At 39.7% G+C, this 27,251-nt stretch overlaps 1 protein-coding gene across 1 annotated transcript in view; it reads left to right on the forward strand.

Moving 5' to 3' along the window:
- The first annotated feature begins 5,271 nt into the window (after positions 1-5,271).
- The window catches only part of KIF11 (kinesin family member 11), a 46,571-nt gene continuing 24,591 nt past the window's right edge, over positions 5,272-27,251 (forward strand). Inside the window, exons 1-11 of the mRNA XM_055560079.1 lie at positions 5,272-5,414; positions 11,930-12,062; positions 12,293-12,390; positions 12,477-12,555; positions 13,631-13,816; positions 13,942-14,066; positions 16,612-16,702; positions 17,279-17,521; positions 18,823-18,918; positions 24,918-25,006; positions 26,467-26,554. Coding sequence (XP_055416054.1) covers positions 5,338-5,414; positions 11,930-12,062; positions 12,293-12,390; positions 12,477-12,555; positions 13,631-13,816; positions 13,942-14,066; positions 16,612-16,702; positions 17,279-17,521; positions 18,823-18,918; positions 24,918-25,006; positions 26,467-26,554 — 1,305 coding nt within the window. The 5' untranslated portion in view covers positions 5,272-5,337. The remainder of the gene's footprint in view (positions 5,415-11,929; positions 12,063-12,292; positions 12,391-12,476; positions 12,556-13,630; positions 13,817-13,941; positions 14,067-16,611; positions 16,703-17,278; positions 17,522-18,822; positions 18,919-24,917; positions 25,007-26,466; positions 26,555-27,251) is intronic.

The following is a 27,251-nucleotide window of genomic DNA, read 5'->3' on the forward strand; positions in this document are numbered from 1 at the left end:
GTCTACCTTTTGAACTGTGGTGTTGGAGTAGATGCTTGAGAGTCCCTTGGACTGCAAGGAGATCCAACCAGTCCATCCTAAAGGAGATCCGTCCTGGGATTTCTTTGGAGGGAATGACGCTGAAGCTGAAACTCCAGTACTTTGGCCACCTCATGAGAAGAGCTGACTCATTGGAAAAGACCCTGATGCTGGGAGGGACTGGGGGCAAGAGAAGGGGACGACAGAGGATGAGATGGCTGGATGGCATCACCGACTCGATGGACATGAGTTTGGGTAAACTCTGGGAGTTGGTGATGGACAGGGAGGCCTGATGTGCTGCAATTCATGGGATTGCAAAGAGTCGGACACGACTGAGCGACTGAACTGAACTGACTGAATGAGAAAGAAAAGGAAAAGAAATGAACAGTTTTTGGCCTATCATATGCCACGTACTTTATATATGTTATTATTCTAATTCTTATAATAATAGTAATCATTATTATCTCCATCTTGCAGATAAGGCAACCAAGGTTGGGAGAAGTTAGGCAATTTCCTTCAGGTACCCATTGGACAGAGGAGCCTGGTGGGCTACAGTCCATAGGGTCACATGGAGTCGGACATGACTGAAGTAACTTAGCATGCACGCACACACTCATTTATTTAGTGACCACTTTGTGTAAGACTCCATTCAAGATACTGGGAAAACAATATTGAACAAAACAATCACAGAAGTTACATTCTAGAAAAGTAGATAGACAATATACTGTAATGTAATTATAGAGTGTAGTAAGAGTTATGAAGGAAATAAAGAGGGTCTTGAGAGAAAATTATAGGAGAAATGTTTATATATTTAGATCGGATAGTCAAGAAAGGCCTTTTTAAAGAGAAAGTTGAGCTGAGATTTGAAAGGTAAGAATGGATAAGGCATCCAAGGAGCCAAACTAGACGGCTGTAGGGAGATGGTACAGGTCTGGATGTATAGATATACAAATACAAAGGTATGGCTGGAGGAAAGAACTCAGAAACTCTGGAACATGGTAGTGGCTGGAGCTGTTTGTGCAGGCCAAGGTCAGATTATGAGGGTGCTGGGGCCTATGGTAGGCTGCCCCAAAATGTACCTTGGTGCCATATTTTTAATCAATCAATTAATTAATTTTTGGGGTTGCACTGAGTCTTTGTTGGGCTTCCCAGATGGCACTAGTAGTAAAGAACCTGCCTGCCAATAGAGGTGGCATGAGAGACTTGGGTTCCATCTCTGGGTTGGATAGATCCCCTGGAGGAGGGCAGGGCAACCCACTCCAGTATTCTTGCCTGGAGAATCCCATGGACAGAGGAAGCTGGCAGGCTATAGTCCTTGGGATCGCAAAGAGTCAGACATGACTGAAGCAACTTAGCAGGCACGTGTGCATACACGGGTGTATGCAGGGTGCAGGCTTTCTCTAGTTTCCTGGAGTGAGGGCTACTCTCTAGCGTGTGGGCTTCTCATTGAGATGGTTTCTCTTGTGGAGCATAGGCTCTAGGCACATGGGCTTCAGTAGTTGTGGTCTACAGACTTATCTGCTCTGAGGCATGCGGGATCTTCCTTGACCAGGGATTGAACTTGTGTCCCCTCACTGGCAGACAGATTCTTAATCACTATACCACCAAGTTCGGTGACCCCATGGACTGCAGCACATCAGGCTTCCCTGTTCTTCACCATCTCCCAGAACTTACTCAAACTCATGACCATTGAGTGACTGATGCCATCCAATCATCTCATCCTGTTGTTCCCTTCTCCTCCTGCCTTCAATCTTTCCCAGGATCAGGGTCTTTTCCAATGAGTCATTTCTTTGCATCAGGTGGCCAAAGTATTGGAGTTTAGCTTCAGCATGAGTCCTTCCAACGAATATTCAGGACTGATTTCCTTTACAATTGACTGGTTTGATCTCCTTGTAGTCCAAGGGATTCTCAAGAGTCTTCTCCAACACCACAGTTCAAAAGCATCAAGTCTTTGGTGCTCAGCTTTTTTTATGGTCCAACTGTCACATCCATATATGACTACTGGAAAAACCATAGCTTTGACTACATGGACCTTTGTTGGCAAAGTAATGTCTCTGCTTTTGAATATGCTGTCTAGGTTGGTCATAGCTTTTCTTCCAAGGAGCAAGCATCTTTTGATTTCATGGCTGCAGTCACCATCTGCAGTGATTTTGGAGCCCGCCCCCCCCACCAAAAAAAATTAAAGTCTGTCACTCTTTCCATTGTTTCCCCATCTATTTGCCATGAAGTGATGGGACCGATGCCATGATTTTAGTTTTTCGAATGCTGAGTTTTAAGCCAACTCTTACACTCTCCTCTTTCACTTTCATTAAGAGGCTCTTTAGTTCTTGCTTTCTGCCTAAGGGTGGTCTCATTTGCATATCTGAGGTTATTGATATTTCTCCTGGCAATCTTGATTCCAGCTTGTGCTTCATCCAACCTGGCATTTCTCATGATGTACTCTGCATATAAGTTAAATAAGCAGGGTGACAATATACAGCCTTGACATACTTCTTTCCCAGTTTGGAACCAGGCTGTTCCATGTCCAGTTCTAACTGTTGCTTCTTGACCTGCATACAGATTTCTCAGGAGCCAGTCCCTTAATGTTATTTTGATAATTTGGAATTAACGTTACTCAAGAAATGGCCAATGCTAGAGGGACTCTTTGACTCTCTGTATCCCTAGGAGCAGGAAATAATCTCTCACAGGAAAGGTGCACTCCCTGCATCTGGAAGTAAAAGGACACCCTCTGGCCAGAGACAGGGAATTCAGGCAAGAAGCCTAGTTAAACAAATCTTGTTACTTTAATTTGCTACCCCAAACCTAAACTGTTTAGATTCTTCACTAATTGAGCACCCAAAACTGAGTTTCTTTGTCTTGTCAATTTTTCACAGATTTATTGCTTCTTTGTCTAAAATTATAAACTGCCTGCTTCGCCACTTCCTAGATCCCATTTCTATGAGACCTCCCTCTGTTCCAATTAAAATTTAGGTTGTTTTTTTTCTCCTGTTACGGCACCCCACTCCAGTACTCTTGCCTGGAAAATCCCATGGACGGAGGAGCCTGGTAGGCTGCAATCCATGGGGTCGTTAAGAGTCGGATACGACTGAGCGACTTCACTTTCACTTTTCACTTTCATGCATTGGAGGAGGAAATGGCAACCCACTCCAGGGTTCTTGCCTGGAGAATCCCAGGGATGGGGGAGCCTGGTGGTCTGCCGTCTATGGGGTCGCACAGAGTCGGACACGACTAAGTGACTTAGCAGCAGTAACCTGTATTGCGTCAATTTCATAATTAGTCCAGCAGTAAGAACTCAAAATAGTTTACCTATCCTAAAAATTTCCCCCTTCTTGACAAGGGCTGTACAGGACATGGTAAGAAGTTTGGATTCTATCCCAAGTACAATGAAAAGCTAATATAAGGTTTAAAAGTACACGAAGAGCATGATCTCTTCTGTTCTTAAAAAGTGCCTGCCCTCTGCTAAGCAAAACAGATGGGAATGGAAAAGAACAGAAGTAGAGAAACCAGTTAAGGAGGTTATTAAGGACAGTTATTCAGGGTGGAGATAAAAGACACTTGGACTAGAGTGGTAGGCAGAAGTGATAAAACCAACAGGTCTGCATTGGTCAAGGAGAACAAAGGAATCAAAGGTCTGGTTAGAACCATGTGTCTAAACCAGAAAGATCTGGGTGGAGGTAAGGGGGGGTTCGGGTGAAGAGTTTCATTTTGGATAGGTCCATTTAGATGCTGGTGAGCCATCTAAGAGGAGATATCCGTAGACAACTGGCTATGCAGGATAAGATGACCATTCATCTAAGCTGTGAAAGTGAAAGTGAAGTCCTTAGTCGTTTCCGACTCTTTGCGACCCCACGGATAGTAGCCTGCGCCAAGCTCCTCCGTTTATGGGATTTTCAAGGCAAGAGTACTGGAGTGGGTTGCCATTTCCTTCTCCAGGGAATCCTCCTAACCCAGGGATCGAACCCAGGTCTCTCACATTGTAGACAGACACTTTACCGTCTGAGCCACCAGGAAAGGCTAAGCTGTAGATGTGTTGATTCCTTGGGGGAAGAAGGTAGGTTAATAAGCAGAGGAACACTTGAGGAGGCCTGCGAAATTTCCACCCCATCTGGCCATCATCACATCATCACTTCGGAAACTACAAAGATATCTAGGTTCCTGTAGGCTAAGGATGGTCCCAAACGGAAGTTCCCAGAGCCGAGTATAGCACAGGCCCATGATTCTTTTATTTCAGGGGTCTGTGACCCACATCTAATCTGGTCGAGTAACCGCAAACACTGCCAAAACGCCCAAAGTACTCCTACGGAAGCCGGAGGTTACTGAGCGCCAGAGGAGCCGGGTAGCGTTGCCTGCCGGGAGTTGTAGGCTGACGGCCGTGGGCGTTTGCGCAACCTCCTTGAGATGCCTACGGGATGCTGCGCCACGTAGATTGAGCCTGCAACAGCTACTGCAGGACTGTGGTTGGAAAACGCAAATCTGACCTTGCTTTCTTGCTTGGAATCATTTGGCGAGGACGAGTTCTCATCAATCAAAGAATAAATTCATACTGAATAAAGTAACATTCAGTGTCTTTTCGAACCCGGGTCTCCTGCATTGTAGGCAGACGCTTTACCATCTGAGCTACCAGGGAAGCCCTTTTTAGTCTTAACATTTCCTAATTATTCTTCAAGACGATTCTGGACGCTTCCTCCGAGAAAGGGGCTTGCTTTGGACCTCTCTTTTCTGTGCTTCCACAGCACTGTCTTACAATTCTCTAATATCACTTACAATAACCGCTAGGTTTCCCGAGCGCTTACAGGGTCGTTCTAGTCTAAACTATTTACCCTCACCAGTGAGACAGTGAGGAAACTCTGGCCTAGAGACGTTGTGTAATTTGAGCAAGACCACGTCGAAGTGTGACACTACTCACGGGGAGTCTCCCACAAGACAACACGTTCCAGAGTTGGCACCGTCGGACCAGCTATTTACTTTCCCGCGGGCCACGCCCCGGGGGCGGGGGTCTGGTGACGACACCGCGTCCCATGGTGCTTTGCGCCCCAGCGCTGCCATTGGCCCGGCCGGTCGGCTCCTTTTTCAAATTGAGGCGCCGAGTCGTTGCTCGGTTTCCTGGGCTTCGGGCGGAGACTAGGTTTGTGATTCCAAGGCTCGGACTGGTGCGGGGCAGACGCCGCGGCCAGTCACGGTGGCCGTGACTGGTGGATAGCAGTTTCCGCGGGCACGCCAGCACCCGGCAGGGGAGGAGGGCACCTAGGTCCGCGCCGGCCGCCGAGCTGCTCCACGCCCCAAGGCGAGTCCGTGACCCGGCCTTCTTAGGGGACAGTCATGGCGTCTCAGCCGAATTCATCTGCGAAGAAGAAAGATGAAAAGGGGAAGAACATCCAAGTGGTGGTGCGATGCAGGTAGGGCGAGCTTGCAGGGTTCCGAGCCCTGGGCTTTGCTGCCGGGCTCCTTCCTGCGCGGTCCGAGAAGAGGGATTTTGTTGGCAGTTTTCTGAAGGAACCAGACCTTCCTGTTTCTTAGTTTCCTGCGTTCTGTTCGAGAAAATGACACCAGGTTTCTGTGAGGAGTAAATTAGTATTTTGTTTTGTTTTGTTTTCAGAAGAAAGGATATTTGTATCTGAGTTTATAGTTTAAACTGCTATTGAGGAGAAGTTCGTCGCTGTTCTTTAGTGAAATGTGTTTTTTTTTTTAAAAATACTGTCAGCAAAGATTTAGGTGTCATTCTGTATGCCACTCCTTGCAGTTGATCAGTTTGGAAACGACTGCACACCTACTAAACAGATGTTTTAGCACTTAAGTTGTTATTACCATCCTCTCCATCATCTCTAAAAAAGTAATCATTTACCTCTTCACTTTGTTCTAGAAGTAATATTTTCTTAATCCTTAGTAAACAAATAAACATCTTTGTTTTTAAAATTGAAGTTGTAGAATGAGTTTATGTTTTAAAAAATCAAGGAGACAACTAAAGCTGTGCTACATTTTCCAGTGGGTGGGTGAAGGTGTTCAGCTGTCTCCTGATTAGTTTCTGCATCATTTCCCAGAAGGAAATGGCAACGCACTCCAGTATTCTTGCCTGGAGAATCCCATGGATGGAGGAGCCTGGTGGGCTACAGTCCATGGGATCGCAAAGAGTCGGACACGACTGAGCGACTTCACTTCAGTTCACTTCAGGAGAGGAAGAACATACTTGTACAATCTATTGCTTAACCAAATATTGGATTGATTTGACTTTTTAGACACCCTACACAGTTTGCTGGTATTTGTGTATTTTGTGTGTCTATTTTTGTTGCTGTGATATTAAAAACTACCAACTCTCAGAAACTATTTTGTAAATCCAAACGTATTCTAAAATTAAAAGGTTATTTTAAAAGTGTATTAACAAACTTTCTTAGGTTATTGCCTACACAGCTTTGGTGGCTTGAGTTGTATATATCAAAGGTAATAGCTAACTCTAAAGTAGGTGCCTGACAAGACACTTGGTGGTAACCCGAAGTCTAGCCAATTACCGGTTGCATTCTCTGGCCTCTGTTAATAGTTGTCTTGAAGAGTAAAAAAACCAGCCAATATTCAAGTACAAATTTTTATATGATTTTGATCATTTAATTAAGTCAGGCAGTATTACCTTTTCTATGTGGCTTTATTTTCTTTAATTTCATTTTTATTGTGAGTTAAAAAATAGGTCAGACCTATAAAAAAAATATAACGAATATAACAAGCATCTTTGTTTAGAAACAGAAGAATCATTATAGCTAGAATCCCACTGTATCCCTCCACATCCCTTTCTTCTACCTTAAGAGTTGAACATTATCCTGAATTTCATGTTTATTACCTCCATACATTTAAAGCCTTAACTTAAAAGAGATTTATTTTATTGTTAATGACAAGTGCTTAGTGTCCAATGTTTACAATAACTTCAGTATAAAAAGATCTTTTTCTCTTCAGATTAGTCTTTTCTTTTTCAAATAGCCCTCCTACTGCAAAGATTTCTGTTCTTGGTGTGGTGGTGGTGTGTGTGTGTGCTCAATGGTGTCCGAATCTTTGCGACCCCATTGTCTGTAGCCCACCAGGCTCCTCTTTTCATGGGATTTCCCAGGCTAGAATACTGGAGTGGGTTGCCATTTCCTTCTCCAGGGGATCTTCCTGACCCAGAGATTGAACCTGTGTCTCTGCCATCTTTTACCACTGCTCCACCTGGGAAGCCCAATGTGTCCTTTAGTTCAGTTCGGTTCAGTTCAATTCAGTCGCTCAGTCGTGTCCATCTCTTTGCGACCCCATTAATCGCAGCACGCCAGGCTTCCCTGTCCATCACCAACTCCGGAGTTCACTCAGACTGACGTCCATCGAGTCAGTGATGCCATCCAGCCATCTCATCCTCTGTCGTCCCCTTTTCCTCCTGCCCCCAATCCCTCCCAGCATCAGTCTTTTCCAATGAGTCAACTCTTCGAATGAGGTGGCCAAAGTACTGGAGTTTCAGCTTTAGCATCATTCCTTCCAAAGAAATCCCAGGGCTGATCTCCTTCAGAATGGACTGGTTGGATCTCCTTGCAGTCCAAGGGACTCTCAAGAGTCTTCTCCAACACCACAGTTCAAAAGCATCAATTTTTCGGTGCTCAGCTTTCTTCACAGTCCAACTCTCACATCCATACATGACTACTGGAGAAACCATAGCCTTGACTAGACAGACCTTTGTTGGCAAAGTAATGTCTCTGCTTTTTAATATGCTGTCTAGGTTGGTCATAACTTTCCTTCCAAGAAGTAAGCGTCTTTTAATTTCATGGCTGCAGTCACCATCTACAGTGATTTTGGAGCCCAAAAAAGTAAAGTCTGACACTGTTTGCACTGTTTCCCCATCTATTTCCCATGAAGTGATGGAACCAGATGCCATGATCTTCGTTTTCTGAATGTTCAGTTTTAAGCCAACTTTTTCACTCTCCTCTTTCACTTTCATCAAGAGGCTTTTTAGTTCCTCTTCACTTTCTGCCATAAGGGTGGTGTCATCTGCATATCTGACGTTATTGATATTTCTCCCACCAATCTTGATTCCAGCTTGTGCTTCCTCCAGCCCAGCGTTTCTCATGATGTACTCTGCATATAAGTTAAATAAGCAGGGTGACAATATACAGCCTTGATGTACTCCTTTTCCTATTTGGAACCAGTCTGTTGTTCCATGTCCAGTTCTAACTGTTGCTTCCTGACCTGCATACAGGTTTCTCAAGAGGCAGGTCAGGTGGTCTGGTATGCTCATCTCTTTCAGAATTTTCCACAGTTTATTGTGATCCACACAGTCAAAGGCTTTGGCATAGTCAATAAAGCAGAAATAGATGTTTTTCTGGAACTCTCTTGCTTTTTCGATGATTCAGCAGATATTGGCAATTTGGTCTCTGGTTCCTCTGCCTTTTCTAAAACCAGCTTGAACATCAGAAGTTCATGGTTCACGTATTGCTGAAGCCTGGCTTGGAGAATTTTGAGCATTACTTTACTAGCATGTGAGATGAGTGCAATTGTGCGGTCGGTAGTTTGAGCATTCTTTGGCATTGCCTTTCTTTGGGATTGGAATGAAAACTGACCTTTTCCAGTCCTGTGGCCACTACTGAGTTTTCCAAGTTTACTGGCATATTGAGTGCAGCACTTTCACAGCATCATCTTTCAGGATTTGGAATAGCTCAACTGGAATTCCACCACCTCCACTAGCTTTGTTTGTAGTGATGCTTTCTAAGGCCCACTTGACTTCACATTCCAGGATGTCTGGCTCTAGGTGAGTGATCACACCATCGTGATTATCTGGGTCGTGAAGATCTTTTTTGTACAGTTCTTCTGTGTATTCCTGCCACCTCTTCTTAATCTCTTCTCCTTCTGTTAGGTCCATACCATTTCTGTCCTTTATCGAGCCCATGTTTGCATGAAATGTTCCCTTGGGATCTCTAATTCTCTTGAAGAGATCTCTAGTCTTTCCCATTCTGTTGTTTTCCTCTTTGCATGTGTCCTTAAACTTTACTAAATAAACAACTTATGGCCTTGAAGGTTATTAAATCTTTTCTCAAAGGGCCCACATAGTAAATATTTTAGGCTTTTCAGATTACATGTGGTTTCTGTCACATAATCTTGTCTGTTTTTTTTTTTTCCCAGTTTTAAACTTTTAATGGCAACAGTTTGTGATAACCTAAGAGATCAGCCTAAGGGGTTCCTTAGTAGCTCAGTTGGTAAAGAATCTGCCTAAAATGCAGGAGACCTGGGTTTGATCCCTGGGTCCGGAAGATCCTCTGGAGAAGGAAATGGCAACCCACTCCAGTATTCTTGCCTGGAGAATCTCATGGACAGAGCAGCCTGGCAGGCTATAGTCTGTGGGGTCACAAGAGTTGGACACGACTTAGCAACTAAACCACCAAGAGATCAGCAGAATTTTGAGAGAGATGACTTCAGTTTTTGATTACAATGAATGCAATCTTTATGATAACCTAAGAAATCAGCAAAATTTTAAGAGATGACTTCGTTTTTTTATTACAATGAATACAATCTTTATGATGTTCTTTACTTGTACAGTAGCTATATGAATATTTATGGAGTGAATGAATGAATTTAGTGGTTAGAACTTTTTTTTTAATCTTCAGTCTTTCTTTACCATTTTGGTAGTTTGAGTTTTAATATGACTGTAGTGAAAGCATTAGCGTTAGTCGCTTAGTTGTGTATGACTCTTTGCAACTGCATAGACTGTAGCCCGCCAGGCTCCTCTGTTCATGGAAATCTCCAGGCAAGAATACTCGAGTGAGTAGCCATTCCCTTCTTCAGGGTATCTTCCCCACCCAGAAATTGAACCCGGGTCTCCTGCATTGCAGGCAGATTCTTTACTGTCTGGACCACCAGGGAAGGCCAACTACAATTGATGGTTTTGCTAGTGTCATCAGCAGCAACCTTGCAATTTCTAATTAAAGAAGTCTGGATAGGAAAATAGTTGGTTGACAGTACTCTTTATTGCAGTTAAAAACAGTCCCTAAAGCTCCTTTGTGGGAGCTTTGATAACTTTTAGGAGTGTGTGATTTGTGGGCATTTCTACTACTTTGCCCAAATAACTTGAATGGTATTCATTTGGTAACTTAATCACACATCCTGACGAGAGATTAGACCAATTGGAAAAGCTTTAACCACAGGAGAGCAATTCTGGATACTGTGAGTTTTGTGCATTGTTAGGTTTCAGTACATTTAACAAATGATAACATGACAAGATATTACTTGGAAGTTACTGAGTTAGATTTCTCAGGATCACAAATGTGGTTTTCAAACATGGGGGTGGGGCATGACAGGGACATTGAGGTATCCTTAACATAAACAGCAGTTTGGTTAGTCTAGTGATGAGGGGAAAGATAACTTCCTATTTAGCATTTCCTGTCACAGTATGTGATAATGAATGGGAAAAGTGAACTCAGGGCAAGAGTACCTCTCCCTTTGGCTCAGATTTGTGCTCAGTATGTCAGTATCTTATGGATGTTACTCTGTGGACTGTGGTTCTTTTTAGCTTTCCTTTTCGTTACCCTAAGGATGACATTTATTAAGCAGTGTAGTGTAACAGATATTATTAATATTTGAGTGTCTGCTAAGCAGAGTAGTAGACGCTGGGGAAACAGTAAATTACATAGGACTTGTTTCCCTACATTTTGAGGTTGGTACTATTACCAACCTTTTAATTTTCAAATGAGGAGACAGGCACAAAGGGCTTCATTGCCCAGGCAGACTGAATGAAGAGTCCTCATTGTACTGAAATGCCTAAGGAGGCATTTATCTTATTTTACTTCACATGGAGTCTTTCCCATCACGCCTCCTCTATCCTTCTCTGTCCTAATCAAGGCCCCATTAAGTTTCTGCTGTAAGTTCCTACAGCACCTTTTACTTCCCCTTACTAAACATCGTCTCTCTTAAAATCACTTGTTTTATGTTCCCCACTAGACCTCAGTGTCTTGAGGACAGATTGAATTAACACATGTGAAACACTTGGAACAGTGAGTACCTGGCACGTAGTAAGCGCTCTATGTAGTAGTCATTATTTTAATATATTTTTAATTTTGTGCCAGTTATCCCTTGGCAGGTTAATATTTTGGATGCAAATTTGGCATGTTCTTTCTAATACATCATAACCTAACTTGGCCGGATTCTAGGAACATTGGAAATAGAATTCTGAAAAATAAGTTTCACCTTTTTTACAAATTAATTCTCTTAGCATCTACTCCAAGAAACTGTCAGAATTGTATATATCTTTCAAAACTTTTTAAACTAATTTTATTTCTGGCAATTGAAACCCTTAAAATTCTGCTGTCTGCTTTAGCAGTGTCATTTAGGCCCCATTTAATCTCTGTCACCAACAGTGTGGTTAAAACTTCCCATTGTTCTTGTCTGAGATATTAACAAAAATGTCATCAGTAACCTGATAATTAAGAGTTCTTAATTCTTAAGTGAACTTACTTACAAAACAGACTCACAGACTTAGAGAACAAACTTAGGGTTGCTGGGGAGAAGGGATAGTTAGGGAGTTGGGGATTGACATGGACTCATTGCTATATTTAAAATGGATAAGCACAAGAACATAGAACTCTGCTTACTGTTAAGTGGCAGCCTGAATAGGAGAGGAGTTTGGGGGAGAATGGATACATTTATATGTATGGCTGCGGAGAAGGCGATGGCACCCCACTCCAGTACTCTTGCCTGGAAAATCCCATGGATGGAGGAGCCTGGTGGGCTGCCGTCTATAGGGTCACATAGAGTCGGACACGACTGAAGCGACTTAGCAGCATATGTATGGCTGAGTCCTTTAGCTGTTGACCTGAAACTATAACAACAGTTTTAATTGGTTATATATACCCCAATACAAAATAAAAAGTTTAAAAAAAAAGAGTTCTTGAATAACCTTGTGTGTTTCATTTTACAGACCATTTAATTTGGCAGAGCGGAAAGCTAATGCCCATTCGGTAGTAGAATGTGATCATGTGCGGAAAGAAGTTAGTGTTCGAACTGGAGGACTGGCAGACAAAAGCTCAAGGAAAACATACACTTTTGATATGGTACTTACTTCCTAAAGTTCTGCTACTTCTTATTATCCACTAATGTAAAATTATCCTAGTATGTATATTTTCTGTAGGTTCTGGTATAGTTAGAAATTGCAATTGATCCTTTGAGTTGTCAAATGGTTTCTAGTGGGCTGGATAAGTTAATATATTAAAAACAATTATTAAGGTAATTTTGAAGTTTTTTTTTTTTTTTTTTTAAGAAATGCCTTTTGTTTTTTGGCTAGGTTTTTGGAGCAAATACTAAACAAATTGATGTTTACCGAAGTGTCGTTTGTCCAATTCTGGATGAAGTTATTATGGGCTATAATTGCACTATTTTTGCGTGAGTTAAACACTTTCAAATTGATGAAAAGTTTTAGATGCATGTAATCATTTTTTTTTGTTTAACACTTCTGTTAATTTTGACAGATATGGCCAAACCGGCACTGGAAAAACCTTTACAATGGAAGGTGAAAGGTCCCCTAATGAAGAGTATACTTGGGAGGAGGTATTTATTGTTTATATCAGACTTCTGTCTCTAAAGTGGCTCAAGTGCAGCAGAATAAAACTTGGTTGGACGCCTCTGTCTGAAATAGATCAGAGTACCATGTCAAACATGAATTTAGGATAAACTATTAGTAGAATGATATTAAAGTATATGTAATGGCTTCTGTTTAAGAAACATAAAGTCTTACTGGGAGAGAGGAGCAATACATATGGTACACTTAGATGATGAGAGAAGGGTCTCTTTGGGACAGAGAGTTGGAGCAGACTATTGTGGGAAAGTGGAGTGTGAGTAAGACTTGAAGAGGAAGGCTTTGCAGTGAGGGAGTCTTGTAAAGTTAGCACAACCATGGGAGCAGTGTGGTACTTTATTAATGATGACTTTGAGTATAAAATTAAGATCACTGTATTGCTGAAGATTATAGAAAGCACATAGTACATTTCACAAAGAAATGTGTTTAAACCTAAATGAGTTTAATGACTGATATTTTCCAAATTACTAACATTTAGGTAGATCCTTTCTTCTAGTGGTTGGGGCATTAACTTACTTTATGCATGGGTAATAGTGTTATGGAATTGTAATCATAGAAAATATGGACTAGGCTTAAAGCACAGTTTCAAAATTTAGAGTCATAAGTTTTATTAAGGATAATTAGACATTTGAGAAACAACTTTGTTTTATGTCGGAATTAGGGAATATACTGTTAGATGAGCCACTTTTCTGATTAAAAGAATGGTTCTATGTTCTCATGAGAAAAATTGGAGAGGATGATTGAACTTGGCTTTATAAGGAGCTTGATTCAGTTGGTTTCTGTATAATGCTCAGGCATGAAGTAGCTGACTGGAATGACAGATTTGTGGAAGGTGTAAGGAAGAATAATTGCTATTGAACAGATTGTTGTAAATGGCTTGTAAATGATTTGGCTTCTCTAACATTAGGTTAGTTTTTTATTTTTTTTTAAACCTGTTTTGACATATTTATGTTTAAATATACTATAAAGGAGGCCCTTGTTATATATGTGTTTTAACTATTTCAGTAAATGGTTTTCTTTAAGTCTTTATTAATATTATAATTTCAGGATCCTTTAGCTGGTATAATTCCACGTACTCTTCATCAAATTTTTGAGAAACTTACTGATAACGGTACTGAATTTTCAGTGAAAGTGTCGCTGTTGGAAATCTATAATGAAGAGCTCTTTGATCTCCTTAATCCGTCTTCTGATGTTTCTGAGAGACTGCAGATGTTTGATGATCCCCGTAACAAGGTAACTTGAGTCTTTGACAATGAAATGTCTCCAAATGTTAATGTGTGATATTTTGAGAAATATATATTTATGTGTTTTTTTTCTTTTTAACCAATTTAATGGGTGCTCTTCTGATATTTGGTCAGAGGGGAGTGATAATCAAAGGTTTAGAGGAAATCACAGTACACAACAAGGATGAAGTCTATCAAATTTTGGAGAAGGGGGCAGCAAAAAGGACAACCGCAGCAACTCTGATGAACGCCTACTCTAGGTAAGAAAGCCCTTGTTTCCCCTGCTGCTGCATTTGGTTTTCAAGAAGAATATCCAAACTTGGGAAATCAAATTGGGGCATGTCAAGATGTGTGAGTCACACAGCTAGATTGTGTGCTGGATTGCTTGCCTTGGCACTTGGCTTGAGGTTTATAAGGAGAGCACCAGTGTTGGGAGAATGTTGGAAAGAGGACAAAGACAAGTTAAACTTGAGCAGAATTCTTGTTTTTTAAGTAGAAGATTTCTTTTCCCAAATGAAATTATACATGGGAGCCCTGATTAAAATGTGGCTGGGGTAGTTGATTTGGCAGTGGGATACTCAGGGGCTTACCTCTTCAGCCTTCAGGAGATTTGCCCTGAGTACTTTTCTGGAGCCCCTAAGGATACTTAGAATACAGTTTGAAAATCCCTTATTTGAGTAAAGATTAGAAGAAAACCAAATGGCCTGTTTTTTCCCCCCCAGCTGAATCAAGGTATAAATGACAAAATTTTATATATTTAGGTTGTACAACATGACTTCTTTCTTCTCAAATGGCTTCACTTTAATGTAGGAAGACACATAATCACTAATAGAATACACATGATCACTAATACAGGCTTTCAAGGGGAGAAAGAGGCATATTTGATAGTATCCCTTATAAGATGAATCCCAGACTCTACAAATGCACTTTACCAAATCAGAGGTGATTTTTTTTTTTTTTTCCCCTCGTCTTTGAAGGAAATATCAGAATGTAATTGAAAGAGTTGTAGATTAGGAGTTAGGTATTTGTGCTTAGTTCCAGTTCTGCAGTTAACTAAATATGTTACTTTAGGTAGTTAAACTTACTTGAATATCATTTTCCCTGAACTGCAAAATGACTTTGAGGTCTTGCTGTCTTATAGTCGGACATTTCTACAATATGCTATAACAATTATAATTGTAGCTGTATATAAATATGTGTGTATTTAAAGAAAGAAGAAAAATAGCATAACATGAAAGTAATCAGTATCATGGAATTATGGGTGATTTTATAATTTAAATTAAATTTCCTGTAATAGCTTTCCATTAAAAATGGAATTATAAACAAATCATAGAATGAAGTTTCCACTTGAATTAAATGTTTGCTTTATAACTTCATTTGATTTAGACTTTGGAAGAAGGAATTTAAGAAATTTTCTTTCTCTAAATACTTTTCTCTGAAATATAAAATTCCCATTATTCTGTAAATTTGAATAATTTAAAATTTCCTAATTTTCACTGAAGACTGCAGTAAAGATATCTTCTTATCAATGTATGTGATAAAGAAAAGAAACATGATTCAGTTTTCCAAAATCAGAATTGACTTTTATGCTTAATAGCATTAGTCCTATTATCTTAAATTCAGTTCAGTTCAGTTCAGTTGCTCAGTCGTGTCCAACTCTTTGCGACCCCATGAATCGCAGCACGCCAGGCCTCCCTGTCCATCACCAACTCCCAGAGCTTACTCAAACTCATGTCCACTGAGTTGGTGATGCCATCCAGCCATCTCATCCTCTGTCGTCCCCTTCTCCTCCTGCCCCCAATCCCTCCCAGCATCAGGGTCTTTTCCAATGAGTCAACTCTTTGCATGAGGTGGCCAAAGTATTGGAGTTTCAGCTTCAGCATCAGTCCCTCCAGTGAACACCCAGGACTGATCTCCTGGGCAAATAATGGTAGGAAAACATGAGATTAATTTTATAATTCAAATCTATAGTTTATATTTTTCCCTCTGTCCCTCCCTTTTTCTGTTATTTAAAATAACTTAAATAATTTTGTAAAAATGATACTTATAAAATTTTCCAAGTCACGTGAAAAGTACAAATGAGAAAATTAGAAATTACCATATTCCAACCATCAATGACATTAACAAACATAATGTTCTTCATCAGATATTGATACACAAAGGAATGCTGTCTTTGGTTGTCTGTATTGTTTTTTATATCACTAAGATAAAAGTTGAGTGTCAGTGTACAGCTTAAGAAGGACTTTGGAAAACCTTGTAGTCTAGCAGTGATTACTTGTCATGTTTCAGTGAACACTGCTATTTACTGTTTGTGCTGTTCAGAGGAAGGACCTACCTGTCTCTGGTGACCTTCTCAAGGCAGAGCAATGTACTTTTAGGACAGTTGACACTGAGGGGGAGTGATCTGGTAGCTTGCCTGATGCTGTTTGAGTTTAAGGTAATGATATTTTAAGTGGTTCTTAGATCAGTTGCAAGCCATCTCTTCTGACATACCAGGCAGCTGTTCAAACATTATTCCACATACAGCTTTCAGAGGTGCCTGAGGATTCTAAGTCATTTAAGCTGTTTTCAGGTAGCTTATTATTGGTTTCCTCTGTGCAGGCAGCAGGAGGAAGAAAAAAGCCAAAACCTAGCATCATTCTATCTATCCACTGTCTTCCAAAATCTTACTGATATCCTGTCTGATACTATGTTTCTCTACCCTGATGAATTTAGATCTTTCTTTGATGTTTTCATTATGTTACAGAAAGAAAACAAATAATGTTTTGCATTATAATGATTGGGCAACTTGGTCTTGTTTTCTAGTCGATCCCACTCAGTTTTCTCTGTTACAATACATATGAAAGAAACTACAGTTGATGGAGAGGAGCTTGTTAAAATTGGAAAGTTGAACTTGGTAAGCATCAACTGTAATACCACTGTTCATTCTTTCAGGTTTGTTTTTTTTATAGTTTTATTGAGGTATAACTGACAAATAAAATTATGTATTTAAAATGTACAATGTAGCAAGATATCCTTTCTCATGCTGAATAATATTCGAGTGTGTGTGTGTGTGTGTGTGTGTGTGCGTGTGCATGCACATCATGTCACATCTTTATTCATTTGTCAGTGGGTACTTAGGCTGTTTCCATACCTTGTTTGTCATTAACAGTGCAGTGAACGTGGGAGTGCAGACATTTCTTTGAGAGAATGATTTCATTTTCTTTGCATACATACCCAGAAGTGGGATTGCTAGGTCAAATGGTAGTTCTGTTCCACTGTTTCTTCTTTATCACCTCATAGAGCAGTTTGAAAATTGTGTATTTAGAGACAGTACTTTTGTAGTCACTGGGTTATTGGTTTTGTAGTGGGTTGTTACTTAATAGAAAATTATTTTACTGGCTATTTTATATCTTTATGTACAATATGAGAATGAAAGTCTTCTATTCCAAATCCATAGACTGAGGACTTATTTTTATTTTTAAAATTCAAGGTTGATCTTGCAGGCAGTGAGAACATTGGCCGTTCTGGAGCAGTTGATAAGAGAGCTCGGGAAGCTGGAAATATCAATCAGTCCCTGTTGACTCTGGGAAGGGTTATTACTGCTCTTGTAGAAAGAACACCTCATGTTCCTTATCGAGAATCTAAACTGACTAGAATCCTCCAGGACTCTCTTGGGGGACGTACAAGAACATCTATCATTGCAACAGTTTCTCCTGCATCTCTCAATCTGGAGGTAAGGTCTTAACCATCACTTTTTTTGGCTGTGCTGTGTGGTTTGTGGGATCTTTGTTTTCAACAAGGGATTGAACCTGGGCCCTTAGCAGTGAAAATTTGGAGTCCTAAACACGAGACTGCCAGAGAATTCCCTAACTATCATGTGTAATATTTTTAGAGTTCACTAATTAGCTTCATTCATTCTATGCTACAGTAAAAATAATCTAGACATTGTATGTGGTGGACACAGAGGAGAACACCACTGAAAAATGGTCTTTCTCCTTCCTGGCAGTTTTCAATCTTAAAAAGCTAGTTACTTAGTTGTGTTTTTCCAGTCTTCAAAGATAATTGCAGTGGTCATTAGCAGTGGATGGTTTAATTGAGGCCTTAGAAGTGGGTTAAGCGAATACTAGTGCTTTAGAGGCTGCTTAGAGATCACTAAAGATGGGGCTGGATGTGGGGGTACAGGTAGGAAAACCAAGAGAAACAACAAAGATGGTAAAATCTACTTTAATTTTACTGGATTATCCTCTTTAAATGGAATTAGAAAAGCTTTTATAAAGTCTCTTAATTCCTCTTTCATTTTAAAAACTATTTTTGTTGAGAAATGATTTGTATACTATAAAATTCATCCATTGAAAGTATATAATTAGGTGATTGTACTATATTCATTGAGCTATGCAACTGTCACCAAAATCTAAACATTTTTATCCTAGAAGGAAACTCTGTAACCTATTAGCAGTCACTCCCCATCAGTTTCCATTTCTAACCCTAGGTCACTATTAATCTACTTTCTTTAATCTATGCCTTTGCCTATTCTGAATATTTTATATAAATGGAGTCACACATTAAGTGTTCTTTTGTGACTGGCTTCTGTCACTTAGCATAATGTTTTCAATGTTCATCCATGTTGCAGCAAGTATCAGAACTCATTCCTTTTTGTGGGTGAATAATATGGATATAGGACATTTTGTTTATTCATCAGTTGATGAAATTCATTGAGGTTTTCTTTTTAATAGAGCTTAAGACTAAAGCAAAAAATTATTAGATTAAATTATAGTAAAGTTAAAGACCCTGAACCTTGAGGAGTAAAAAATAAGGATGTTTTAAACAGTCCTCTGTCTTATTTATTTACTTAATTGGAGTATAGTTGCTTCAAGAACATTCCTTGTTTTTAAAGGTTGGATATAGTAGTATTAGTGGGTAAATGTTTATATTAGATATAACCAAAAATTATTATGTTATTGTATACTACATTTTAGGTAACAGAACTACATTATTCTCATATCTTCAGTAATTGGCCTTTTCTTTTCATCACAGGAAACTCTGAGTACATTGGAATACGCTCATAGAGCAAAGAACATACTCAATAAGCCTGAGGTTAACCAGAAACTCACCAAGAAAGCTCTGATTAAGGTAATTGTGAATTTTAATGGAGTAATATAAATTTGTTTGACAAATGTGAAAATGAGGAACTGAAATAGATAATTGTTTTTAAAAATGTATTAAATTGCCTTTGATAAGGCTTTTCATTTAATGGCTTGAATTAAATGCCCTGTGTGTTAAAATGCTTTTTCTAATACTAATAGATGACTTTACAAGCTCTATCCAGTCAGTAAAATTTAAGTGTATAATGGTACTTCAGTGCAGTTTTAATTAGCATTTCCTTAATAGTGATAGTCAGCATCTTTTCACATGCTTATTATCCATATGTATATCTTCGTTTGTGAAATATCTATTTAAATTACCAGTTTTTAATTGGGTTGTCTTTTTATGAAGTTGTAAAGGATTGTTCATATTTTATACATACTATCCTTTATGAAATAATTTGTAAATATTTCCTCCCAGTCTGGCTTGTCTTTTCCTTTTATTGGTAGTGGGGTTTTTTTTGTTTCTATAGAGACAACTATAGATTCACATGCAGTTGAAAGAAGTAATACAGAGAGATCCTTTGTACATTTTATTAAACTATACAGTAAAATCACTGTAGGGACACCATTAATAGCAATTCATTGGTCTTATTCCTCAATTTTCCTGGTACTCATGTGTGTGTTTAGTTAGTTCTATACAGTTTTGTTATGTGTAGGTTCATGGAGACACTACCACAGTCAAGGTCCCGAACAGTCCCATCTCAGCAACGATTCCTCATTGCCCTTTTATAATCACTTCATTCCCACTCTGACCTCACGCCCTAATCTTTGTTATCCAATGATCTGTTCTCTTTCTAAATGTTTGTCATTTTAAGAGTGTTACTGAATGGAATCATGCAGTATGTAAACTTTGGGGATTGCTTTTATCACTCAGCATAATTCCCTGGAGGTTAACCTGAGTGGTGCATATCAATAGATCTTTACTTTTTAATGCTGAGGAATATTCCTTGGTATGTATATACCACCCGCCTGCAGTGCAGAAGACCCCAGTTCAATTCATGGGTCAGGAAGGTGCCCTGGAGAAGGAATAGGCTACCTACTCCAGTATTCTTGGGCTTCCCTGGTGGCTCAGACTAAATAATTCACCTGAAATGTGGGAGACCTGGGTTCGATACCTGGGTTGGGAAGATCCCCTGGAGGAGGGCATGGCAACCTACTCCAGTAGTCTTGCCTGGAGAATCCCCAAGGACAGAGGAGCCTGGTGGGCTACAGTCCATGGGGTAGCAAAGAGTCAGACGCAACTGAGCGACTAAGCACAGCACAGCACGGCACATGTATACACCACACATAGTTTGTTGTCAGATTCACCTGTGAGAGACATTTGGGCTGATTTCAATTTTTCACAATTGAAAATAAAACTGCTTTGATCATATTTGTTTATAGCAATTTGTGTACATGTAAATTTTCATTTTTCTGAGATAATTGCCCAAGAGTATAATTGTTGTTGTATAGTAATTGAATATAAGTTTCCTTTTTTTTTTTTTTTTTTAAGGAACTGCCAAGTTGCTTTCCAAAATGGCTGGGCTTTCTATTCTGTTGCATTGATTTATGTCTGTCGCTCACTAATAACCACAGTTTTAGTTACTGTAGCTTTATAATAACTCTTGGAATCAAGACTGTTTACAAGGAAGCTTATATGAGCAAATCTTTCTTGATAAAGGGTGTCAAAATTGTCAGGATCTGAGAAACACTACAGTGATTTTTATATTCATTATTTTTTAAAGGGATTTGATTTAGGTCATACCTGAATGGTCTAGTGGTTTTCCCTACTTTCTTCCATTTAAGTCTGAATTTGGCAATAAGGAGTTCATGGTCGGAGCCACAGTCAGCTCCTGGTCTTGTTTTTGCTGACTGTATAGAGCTTCTCCATCTTTGGCTGCAAAGAATATAATCAATCTGATTTCGGTGTTGACCATCTGGTGATGTCCATGTATAGAGTCTTCTCTTGTGTTGTTGGAAGAGGGTGTTTGTTATGACCAGTGCATTTTCTTGGCAAAACTCTATTAGTCTTTGCCCTGCTTCATTCCGTATTCCAAGGCCAAATTTGCCTGTTACTCCAGGTGTTTCTTGACTTCCTCCTTTTGCATTCCAGCCCCCTATAATGAAAAGGACATCTTTTTTGGGTGTTAGTTCTAAAAGGTCTTGTAGGTCTTCATAGAACCATTCAACTTCAGCTTCTTCAGCGTTACTGGTTGGGGCATAGATTTGGATTACTGTGATATTGAATGGTTTCCCTTGGAATCGAACAGAGATCATTCTGTCGTTTTTGAGATTGCATCTCAGTACTGCATTTCGGACTCTTTTGTTGACCATGATGGCCACTCCATTTCTTCTGAGGGATTCCTGCCCGCAGTAGTAGATATAATGGTCATCTGAGTTAAATTCACCCATTCCAGTCCATTTCAGTTCGCTGATTCCTAGAATGTCGACATTCACTCTTGCCATCTCTTGTTTGACCACTTCCAATTTGCCTTGATTCATGGACCTGACATTCCAGGTTCCTATGCAATATTGCTCTTTACAGCATCGGACCTTGATTCTATCACCAGTCACATCCACAGCTGGGTATTCTTTTTGCTTTGGCTCCATCCCTTCATTCTTTCTGGAGTTATTTCTCCACTGATCTCCAGTAGCATATTGGGCACCTACTGACCTGGGGAGTTTCTCTTTCAGTATCCTATCATTTTGCCTTTTCATACTGTTCATGGGGTTCTCAAGGCAAGAATACTGAAGTGGTTTGCCATTCCCTTCTCCAGTGGACCACATTCTGTCAGATCTCTCCACCATGACCCGCCCGCCCGTCTTGGGTTGCCCCACGGGCATGGCTTAGTTTCATTGAGTTAGACAAGGCTGTGGTCCTAGTGTGATTAGATTGACTAGTTTTCTGTGAGTATGGTTTAAGGGCCTAGATCTGATAGATAGAGTGCCTGATGAGCTATGGAATGAGGTTCGTAACATTGTACAGGAGACAGGGATCAAGACCATCCCCATGGAAAAGAAATGTAAAAAAGCGAAATGGCTGTCTGGGGAGACCTTACAAATAGCTGTGAAAAGAAGAGAAGTGAAAAGCAGAGGAGAAAAGGAAAGATATAAACATTTGAATGCAGAGTTCCAAAGAATAGCAAGAAGAGATAAGAAAGCCTTCTTCAGCGATCAATGCAAAGAAATAGAGGAAAACAACAGAATGGGAAAGACTAGAGATCTCTTCAAGAAAATCAGAGATACCAAAGGAACATTTCATGCAAAGATGGGCTCGATAAAGGACAGAAATGGTATAGACCTAACAGAAGCAGAAGATATTAAGAAGAGATGGCAAGAATACACAGAAGAACTGTACAAAAAAGATCTTCACGACCCAGATAATCACGATGGTGTAATCACTGACCTAGAGCCAGACATCCTGGAATGTGAAGTCAAGTGGGCCTTAGAAAGCATCACTACGAACAAAGCTAGTGGAGGTGATGGCATTCCAGTTGAGCTATTCCAAATCCTGAAAGATGATGCTGTGAAAGTGCTGCACTCAATATGCCAGCAAATTTGGAAAACTCAGCAGTGGCCACAGGACTGGAAAAGGTCAGTTTTCATTCCAATCCTAAAGAAAGGCAATGCCAAAGAATGCTCAAATTACCACACAGTTGCACTCATCTCACACGCTGGTAAAGTAATGCTTAAAGTTCTCCAAGCCAGGCTTCAGCAATATGTGACCCGTGAACTTCCTGATGTTCAAGCTGGTTTTAGAAAAGGCAGAGGAACTAGAGATCAAATTGCCAACATCCGCTGGATCATGGAAAAAGCAAGAGAGTTCCAGAAAAACATCTATTTCTGCTTTATTGACTATGCCAAAGCCTTTGACTGTGTGGATCACAATAAACTGTGGAAAATTCTGAAAGAGATGGGAATACCAGACCACCTGATCTGCCTCTTGAGAAATTTGTATGCAGGTCAGGAAGCAACAGTTAGAACTGGACATGGAACAACAGACTGGTTCCAAATAGGAAAAGGAGTACGTCGAGGCTGTATATTGTCACCCTGCTTATTTAACTTATATGCAGAGTACATCATGAGAAACGCCGGACTGGAAGAAACACAAACTGGAATCAAGATTGCCGGGAGAAATATCAATAACGTCAGATATGCAGATGACACCACCCTTATGGCAGAAAGTGAAGAGGAACTCAAAAGCCTCTTGATGAAAGTGAAAGTGGAGAGTGAAAAACTTGGCTTAAAGCTCAACATTCAGAAAACGAAGATCATGGCATCCGGTCCCATCACTTCATGGGAAATAGATGGGGAAGCAGTGGAAACAGTGTCAGACTTTATTTTTAGGGGCTCCAAAATCACTGCAGATGGTGACTGCAGCCATGAAATTAAAAGACGCTTACTCCTTGGAAGGAAAGTTATGACCAACCTAGAGAGCATATTCAAAAGCAGAGACATTACTTTGCCAACAAAGGTCCATCTAGTCAAGGCTATGGTTTTTCCTGTGGTCATGTATGGATGTGAGAGTTGGACTGTGAAGAAAGCTGAGCGCCAAAGAATTGATGCTTTTGAACTGTGGTGTTGGAGAAGACTCTTGAGAGTCCCTTGGACTGCAAGGAGATCCAACCAGTCCATTCTAAAGGAGATCAGCCCTGGGATTTCTTTGGAAGGAATGATGCTAAAGCTGAAACTCCAGTACTTTGGCCACCTCATTCGAAGAGTTGACTCATTGGAAAAGACGCTGATGCTCGGAGGGATTAGGGGCAAGAGGAGAAGGGGACGACAGAGGATGAGATGGCTGGATGGCATCACTGACTCGATGGATATGAGTCTGAGTGAACTCCAGGAGTTGGTGATGGACAGGGAGGCCTGGTGTGCTGCGATTATGGGGTCGCAAAGAGTCAGACATGACTAAGCAACTCATCTGATTTTTTAAAGTCCATGCTGTTTTATAAGCATTCATTTTATTTTAGACACTTGAATTTTTGAAGCCTGTTGCTATTATTAAATCTAAAAATATTTAACAGTAATTTATTACGATAAAATATTTAATCCTTGTTTAAAATTCCAGTTGTTCAGTGTAGACTTTTAATATTTTGTTTTAGGATCCAAATAAGGATTGCCATAAATTAGTAGTTGGATTTTCAAGCTTGATAGAGTCGGGTTTTATCTTATTTATATATTTTTGGCCAAAATACTTGATAAATGGTGGCATATTCTCCCACTTGGAAGCACATAATATCTGGTTCTTTCCCTTTTTTTGTTAAGGGATTGATTATATTGAAATGACCTGATCCACTAGTTCTTCTTTAAGGGTTGCAAAATAATAATAATTTTCGAATTGTTCTTCCTTAGTTGACTGCTGGACTAACTCTGTAAAGAGCAATATTCCCTCAGCTCCTGAAGGCTATACTTCTTTCAGGAAAGACAGGAGAAATGCTTGATTCATTTCCTTTGACAGTTTGGAAAATAATGGGTTGGTTTCCCAACTTTCTTAACATCATTATAAACTCATGGATTTAGAATATTTGTGCTAACAATTGTAGTTAACAACCTCACTGACATTCAAATTGTTCCTTCTCTGGCCGTTGGGTACCCTTTCAGTGGGTTCTTGAGTCTTTTTTGTTGGCCTAAGCTTCCTTTCTATTTTGTTTTACAAGATGTTCCAGGATCTTCTTGAATGTTTCTTGCCCCAATCCTGGAGTCAGACACTTCCCTAAGAAACCCTGGTTCCTTTTAGTGTGAAATGAGATTTGGAGACCAACCTGGCTACTGGGGGTTGTTTTTTCTTCAGAAGCCTGTATTTTTATAATGAATGAAAGCTATTGACTTTATTCTAACCATATTAATATTGAATGAAAAGTAAGGTTGTGACTTTTTAATCACATACTTTTATGCTTTAAAAAAGATAAGAGGGCTAATTTTGTTTTATTTATTATAAATCTTCCCCAAACTGAATGAAAAAAAAGTGAAGTGCTAAACTGACACAACATTCTTCTTTCATAGGAATATACAGAAGAGATAGAGCGTCTGAAACGGGATCTTGCTGCAGCTCGTGAAAAAAATGGAGTGTACATTTCTGAAGAAAATTTTAGGTAAGCCCTTGGTTATGGAAATTAATTTCTAAGAATGTACAGCATAGGGAGTATAGTCAGTAGTATTGTACTGTTGTTGTGGTGATCATTTTGTAATGTAAAAGAGTGTCAAATCACTATGTTGTACACCCAAAAATAATGTAATATTATAAGTCAATTATACGTCAATTAAAAATTATTTATCTAAACTATATCATTCATTTAATAACAATGTTGCATTCCTTTTGTACATTTAATGTAGGAAAGTATTTCAAATAGCTCATCTACTTTGAAGAGCTATTTCCAATAAAGAACTGATATAGTTAACAAAAGACTGTTAGAATGAACTCTCTTCTTATACCCCCTCAACTTTATCTTTTCCTTTAATCAATATCTCTAGCAAATAGTTTGAGTAAATCTGCATTCTTAAAATTCTTTGTCATTTAAGCACAATGTGGAATAGAAAATGGCTGGTAGTTATGAAGGAACTAGAGGAATGCCAACGATAGCACTCGCTTCTGACACTGACAAGAAATCAGAGGCTCCTTAAAGCAGACCAGAATTGTCTGGTGCAAAATGTCAGTAGTGCTAAAGCTGAGAAGCTGTGCTCTAGAGAAGAATCTGGAGAAGGCAGTGGCAACCCACTCCAGTACTCCTGCCTGGAAAATCCCATGGACAGAGGAGTCTGGGGGACTACAGTCCATGGGGTCTCGAAGAGTCGGACACGACTGAGCGACTTCACTCTCACTTTTCACTTTCATGCACTGGAGAAGGAAATGGCAACCCACTCCAGTATTCTTGCCTGGAGAATCCCAGGGACAGAGGAACCTGGTGGGCTGCTGCCTATGGGGTTGCACAGAGTCAGACACGACTAATGTGACTTAGCAGCAGCAGCAGAGAAGAATCGTTTATCTTATGAGGACTTTTGTGGTGGTGTGATAGTGGTATGTGTGTTGGGGTGTGTATTGGGGTCTGTGTGCTGGGGGCAGGAGGTTTAATTGCTCTGTATACATACTTTAGTTTTCCAGGTTTTAGCCCCTTACCCCTTCCTCCTGTGAGACCTGATGCTTTCACACCACAAGCCTCTTCAGGATTATGCCTGTCTGGTTTATTATTCTTCATATTCCTGATTATAGACACCTAGTATCCCCTACCTCTGCTTTATGTGGGTTATTGTCCTCTGTCACCTTTGTAGCTTCTCAAATTTTATATACATACATGTTTTTTTCCCCTGTAACTGGTAGGGATTCTCAGTTTCAAAATGGAAAAAACAAGAAAAACAGTCTGTTTATAAACCTAAGACAAAGAATATATTTGTTTTTTGCACTTTGTATCTATTGCTTATTGATACTTAGGCATCATTATCATGATAGTGATAAATAGTAGAGATGATATGTAACTGCCGAAGTTGTGTTAGAGTAAATTTTATAGGCATTAGGAAACAATATTCACTGTTAGAATCCTTTTAAATTTTATTTTAGAGCTATGAGTGGAAAACTAACTGTTCAAGAAGAACAAATTGTAGAATTGGTTGAAAAAATCGCTGCTGTTGAGGAAGAGCTAAATAGGGTAAGCATTCAAAACTGTACTGACTGTCATGTAAAAAGCAAATATTAAAAGGCAATATCAGAATGTGAGGCACCTGATATTTTTTCTTTAAGATTTTTTTTCTTGCTGACCTCTAAACTAAAATTAAGTTATATCACAGTTTTTTTTATCATTAATGATAATGAAGAAGTGAGTCGTTTTTGAAGAAGCTATTCAATTTGACACATACTAATGCAGCATTTTAAGAAATTAACTGAATTGTATAATTTAATATGAAAGCTGTATAGTGAATGCTGAGACATTTTCATCAACATGTTTATCAGGTGACAAAAGGCAGATGTTGGGAGAAGCCAGATAAATAACTAAGGCTGAGAGACCTGACCCTTCAGTGCCACCCTCGCACTGGCAGTGTCGAAAGGAATCTGAAGAATTAACACCATTTCATTAGACCTGTTACTTGTTTTTGTTTGGTTGGCTGTGCCCCACGACTTGCGGAATCTTAATTCCCTGACCAGGGATCAAACCTGTGCCCATAGCACTGGACACGCAGAGTCCTAACCACTGGACCACCAGTACTAGTAGCAGTTATAGGAAGAAACCAGTTACCATATGAAATGTTCTAACCTACCTGGTAACTTGTTACAACTTTTATATGGAAATAATTTGTTTGGTTCTTTTAGTATTATAAACTAGCCAGGTGTGTCAGCGACCAGTTCGG

This window comes from Bubalus kerabau, chromosome 22 (assembly GCF_029407905.1).
Source record: "Bubalus kerabau isolate K-KA32 ecotype Philippines breed swamp buffalo chromosome 22, PCC_UOA_SB_1v2, whole genome shotgun sequence".
In the NCBI taxonomy this organism is placed as follows: Eukaryota; Metazoa; Chordata; class Mammalia; order Artiodactyla; family Bovidae; genus Bubalus; species Bubalus kerabau.